Here is a 4,487-nt window from a genome sequence, read left to right as displayed (position 1 = left end):
GCGGGGCCGGCGCCGGCGCTTCTACCCCGAGCACCGGGTGTACCGGGCCCGCAGCTCCTTCCTGGACCTGACGGAGGAGCAGGTGCTGCGGCGCTACCGCCTGGACAAGGCGGCCATCGCGGGGCTGTGCAGCGAGCTGGGCTCTGACCTGGAGAGCCTGACGGGCCGCAGCCATGCGCTGCCCGTGGCCGTCAAGGTCACGTCTGCCCTCACCTTCCTGGCCTCCGGCTCCTTCCAGACGGCCACGCGCGACACCACCGGCATCAGCCAGTCAGCCATGTCCAACTGCCTGGCCCAGTTTCTGGAAGCCTTGCAGCGCCGTGCTGCCCGCTACATCGCCTTCCCAGCGCCCGGCCCCGCCGCGGCCGCCCGGACCCCCGGCGGCTTCCCCGGCGTGCTGGGGCTGGTGGGCAGCCTGCACGTGGCGCTGCGGGCGCCCTCGGAGAACGAGCTGGCCTACCGCAACGCCCGCAACTATCACTCCATGAACATGCAGCTGGTGTGTGATGCCCGCGGTGCCATCACCAACGTGGTGGCCAAGTACCCGGGCTCCTGCCCCAATGCCGCCGTGCTGGAGAACTCCGCCCTGGCCCGCCTGCTGGATGGCACCCGGCCCGACGGGCTCTGGCTGCTGGGTGAGGCAGGGCCCCGGGATGGGCTACCTTGGGGGTGGGGAGAGGGCGGCGCTAAACCCTGACCCATCCCTGTGCAGGCAGGTCCTTTGGGAAGACGCCCTGACACCCCCTGACCCATCCCTATCCCGGCAGGGTCCTTGGGGAACCGCTCTGACAGCCCCCATTGAGTGCTGTGTCAGGGCTGACTAGCTTGGTGAAGAGGTTGGATGACGGTTTGGGATGGTTTGGACAGGGCTGATCCAGCCTCGGGCTGGGGGTTGGACTAGATGTGACAGATGACGGTCCCCTCCAGCCACATGACTCTAGGCTTCTATGGACTAGGTGAACTGGGGATTGGACTAGACATGACCTCCAGGGGTTCCTTTCCAGCCTGGAATTGGATAACACCCCCCTGGGGAAAGCAGGGGACTGACGGGGTGACACTCCACCCTTTGGTGGTGGGCAAAAGAGGCTGTGTATGCTTCAGACGTGAGGTGTGGGGGAGCTGTTTCTGGCTCTAGTCACAGCCACGTGGGGCTGAGTGTGGAGTGCCGGCTCCAGCGTGTCCACTCTGCCCGCAGGCGACCGCAGTTACCCGCTGAAGACGTGGCTCATGACACCCATCCTGTTCCCATGCAGCGCGGCCGAGGAGCACTACAACGTGCGGCACCATGAGGCGCTGGCCGTGCTGCGCCAGACCTGTGCCCTGCTGCGGCGCCGCTTTCGCTGCCTGGACAAGGCCAGCGGCTCCCTGCAGTATGCGCCCCAGAAGGTCTGCCAGATCTTCCTGGCCTGCTGCATCCTGCACAACATCGCCCTGGGTCGTCGCATGCCCCTAGACCTGGCCGAGGCCGAGGGCTCGCCCGATGGGCCCGAGGCTGAGCCCGACCTGCCCATGCAGACGCCCTTCGTGCAGATCTCCAGCGAGGCCCGGGCCGTGCGGGCCCGCATCGTCCAGCAGTTCAAGGATGCCCTCACCTAGGTCCCTGCTCTCGACCCTCTCGGACTTGTCCCCGCATGGATGGTTCCCTGGCCCTGAAGCGCTGTCGGGTACCCGTGGGGAGAATGGAGAAGAGTGACCAGACAGACGCCCTGGCCCCTACTGCAGAGCAGTGGGAAGTGGAGGGGAGGGGGGGTCCCATGGGGTGGAAGGCACTGCAGCCCCTCTGGCTGGGTTGCAGCCCTCCCCCTGGCCCAGTCTCCCAAACTAAGTGCCACGGGGTTGCCAGTGTGATTCTCCAGCTGCTGTGTGGGGATTGTCTGGGCAGCGTGGGAGGTCAGTGCAGTCCCTCTGCTTGGCCCGGCCATGTCTCCATGGGACTCGGAGCCAGGGCCTGGCCCAGGGCAGGTAGGAGGCCTCCCCTGGCCCTGCAAGGAGGGGAGGGGGGAGGCCAGTGGGGCAAATGGGAACATTTTCTTCTTTTTTTTCTGGAGGGGGGAAAAAATAAACGTATTTTCCTAGGGCAAAAGCTGGCTGTGGTGTTATGAGCCTGTGGGCACCCGAGGGGTGGGGATCTCCAGCCAGGTCTAGGGCATGTGTGGCAAGGCTGAAGAAATCTGCCCAGGAGCAAAGATGCCCCATGGCCAGCTGTATGGCAGGGTTTTGCCTGGGAGGTGGTAAGTGCCAGCCCCATCCCATCACACCCCACCTCCAAGGGCAAGGAGCTGGGAGCTGTTGGGATTTTCAGTGGGTTTATTGACAGTTTGGCACGTGCCCAGCAGGCTTTGGGGACCCCCCCAAACATCTGTGGCCCAGCTGCTCCTGTCACTGGGGTGAAGGTGGGAGCGCAGTGCCTCCACCCACCTGCGCCAGGGGTGGGAGCCTGGGCAGCCGGCCCCCCCGGCCCAGGCAGCGGGCACGGCGCTCCTGCTGCAGCCAGTACAGCATCTCCACCTTGTCCCATCGCAGCTTCTCCAGGTAGGGCCGGCCCCGGTAGGTCACTGTGTCCCCGAAGCGCCGCCAGATGCGGGGCAGGAGAGTTCTGAGCTCAGCCTCATGTGGAGCCATGGCGGCTTGCAGCCGGCTCCGCATACGGGCCTCCCAGGCACGGGCCACAAATGCGGCAGGCACCCGCGCAAAGAAGCGGTTGGGGTCAGAAGCAGCTTGTTCCAGGGCCTCTAGCTCAGCCAGAAGCAGCTCCCGCTCCTGGATGGCCTTGGCCGCCTGCTCCCACGCGTACAGTGCGGCTGGGAGCTGGGCACGGGCCCGGCCAGAGCTGTATTTGACAACCATGTCCAGCTTTTCCCGATCAGGGAAGCGTAGCGCAGTCCAGAGCCGCTCTAAGCGCCTCTGCAGCGGCCCCAGGTCTTCAGGCTGGCACTCCTGGCTCTGGTCCACCAGGGCGGAGGTGGCATCCCACAGCCCAGGCACATGCTCCTCTGGCTGGGTGATGGGAGCATGGCGCGTGGGGTCCCGCTGCAGTGGTAGTGGGGACAGGGGGGCCTGCAGGGCTGGCTCCAGGGCAGGCAGTAGGCATGACTTGCTGTCGTACAGCTGGAAGATGACGTGCAGGAAGTCAGAGTCCTGGACGGCGAGGAACTTAAGGTATTCATCGGGCAGCATCGTGGTCTCCCACCACTGGCGCCAGGCCCCGGCACGCTGCAGTGGAGGCTCCAGGACGGGTACACCCTCAGGGCTCAGGGCCCCATCGGCCAGGACGCGGCTCAGCTCCATGTTCACCACCTGCTCCTCCTTGCACCGGCCCAGCGTGCGGGAGGCCAGGTAGCCACTCAGGTCCAGGCCGGGGGGGGCTGGCACCACCACACGCCCCAGGTCGAAGCTCGGCGGCTGGGAGAACAGGTCCTTCGTCAGCTCGGCGTAGATCTCCCGCTCCTCGGTCCCAGCGATCAGGTCAGCATCCAGCTGCTGCACCGTTGCAGCGTCGATCTCCCCCAGCATGTCGTTGTAGAGGGGGCCATAACACAGCAGGTCTGCAGGGACCCAGCCCGGCAGCTGCGGAGGGGCCGGCTGAGCCTCCAGGCTGGGACACAGGCCTCCGTGGGTGGTGGGTGGAACAGATACAGCGGCCTGCCTCCGTCGCTGCCGCTCAGCCGCCTCCTCGGCCTCCAGCCGGGCCAGCATGCCCTGCAGCTGCTGCAGCCGGTCCTCGTTGGCCTGGCGCCGCGTCAGCGCAGCCAGCAGGGGTGGCATCTCCGCATCCTCAGTGTCCCTGCCCCAGTAGCACCGGGGCTGGTGGCTCAGCTGGTGCAGGTCGCGGGTGAGGAGCACCAGCGCCCGCCGAGGCGTGGAGGGCAGGCACTCCAGCAGGTTGTGGGACACGATGGGCGTAAGCGGCCGCGGCACCGGGTGCAGGCCCAGCTCATCCGCCAGCCGCCGGCCGTCCCGCAGGCTGGGTAGCGAGCGGCTCCGGGCCAGACGTGGGGGCTGCGGGGGGGCAGCCGGACGGGGCACGGAGCCTGCCGTGCCGGGCGCGCGCTGCCTGTGGAGCTCCGCGCTGCTCACCGCTGCTGGCAGCAGTGCGTAGGCCCGGCCCAGGTCCAGTGGCGGGATGGCGGCCAGCTCCTGCAGCTCCCGGGCCATGCGGCGCCAGGGGCAGGGGCTGCGGGGCTCGCTCAGCTGGATGAGCTGGTGGATGGTGAGGCCCAGGCGGCCGCGGGGGACGCGGCGCGGAACGGCCGCAGGGGCTGCCCGTCCTCTGTCCAGCCGGCCATGGCGGGCCCGGGAGGCCCGGAGGTGGGTGACAAGGTGGTGCCGCACGGTGTGGGCATCTAGCAGGCTGGCGCAGTCCAGGGTCAGCTGCGCGACCAGTGCCTGGAGCCGGGCGGCCTCGGGGAGCGCAGGATGGGGCTGCGGGGCCGCCCGCCGCAGGTAGTGGCCCAGGAGGCGCCGGGCCGCCAGCCCCAGGTAGCGCG

General features: G+C 68.0%; 4 protein-coding genes across 4 annotated transcripts in view; 1 reads left to right on the top strand and 3 right to left on the bottom strand.

Annotated features, from left to right (window-relative positions):
* Window positions 1-264, bottom strand: part of LOC109318109 (RNA-binding protein 4-like) — a 3,375-nt gene extending 3,111 nt beyond the window's left edge. The window contains exon 1 of the mRNA XM_019547157.1: window positions 214-264. Within this exon, the coding sequence (XP_019402702.1) occupies window positions 214-264 (51 nt within the window). The remainder of the gene's footprint in view (window positions 1-213) is intronic.
* Window positions 1-4,487, bottom strand: part of SSSCA1 (Sjogren syndrome/scleroderma autoantigen 1) — a 13,854-nt gene that overhangs the window by 8,009 nt on the left and 1,358 nt on the right. The window contains exon 2 of the mRNA XM_019547360.1: window positions 750-755. Coding sequence (XP_019402905.1) covers window positions 750-753 — 4 coding nt within the window. The 5' untranslated portion in view covers window positions 754-755. The remainder of the gene's footprint in view (window positions 1-749; window positions 756-4,487) is intronic.
* Window positions 7-2,130, top strand: LOC109318242 (putative nuclease HARBI1). Its single transcript, XM_019547359.1, has 2 exons — window positions 7-635; window positions 1,196-2,130. The coding sequence occupies exons 1-2, from the start codon at window positions 278-280 to the stop codon at window positions 1,594-1,596; spliced, it is 759 nt and encodes a 252-aa protein (XP_019402904.1). The 5' UTR covers window positions 7-277; the 3' UTR covers window positions 1,597-2,130.
* CCDC87 (coiled-coil domain containing 87) lies at window positions 2,290-4,421 on the bottom strand. The gene has a single exon (XM_019547355.1). It carries the CDS (start codon window positions 4,153-4,155, stop codon window positions 2,380-2,382), a length of 1,776 nt encoding a protein of 591 aa, XP_019402900.1. The 5' UTR covers window positions 4,156-4,421; the 3' UTR covers window positions 2,290-2,379.

Source organism: Crocodylus porosus, unplaced genomic scaffold (genome assembly GCF_001723895.1).
Source record: "Crocodylus porosus isolate Cpor-Errol unplaced genomic scaffold, CroPor_comp1, whole genome shotgun sequence".
Classification (NCBI taxonomy): Eukaryota; Metazoa; Chordata; order Crocodylia; family Crocodylidae; genus Crocodylus; species Crocodylus porosus.
This window is presented reverse-complemented; position numbering and strand designations above follow the sequence as displayed.

Coding starts and splice junctions, on each gene's coding strand:
- LOC109318242 (XM_019547359.1), top strand. CDS start 278: ATGTCCAACTGCCTGGCCCAGTTTCTGGAAGCCTTGCAGCGCCGTGCT. Junction 636..1,195: donor CGACGGGCTCTGGCTGCTGG/GTGAGGCAGGGC, acceptor CTCTGCCCGCAG/GCGACCGCAGTTACCCGCTG.
- CCDC87 (XM_019547355.1), bottom strand. CDS start 4,155: ATGGCCCGGGAGCTGCAGGAGCTGGCCGCCATCCCGCCACTGGACCTG.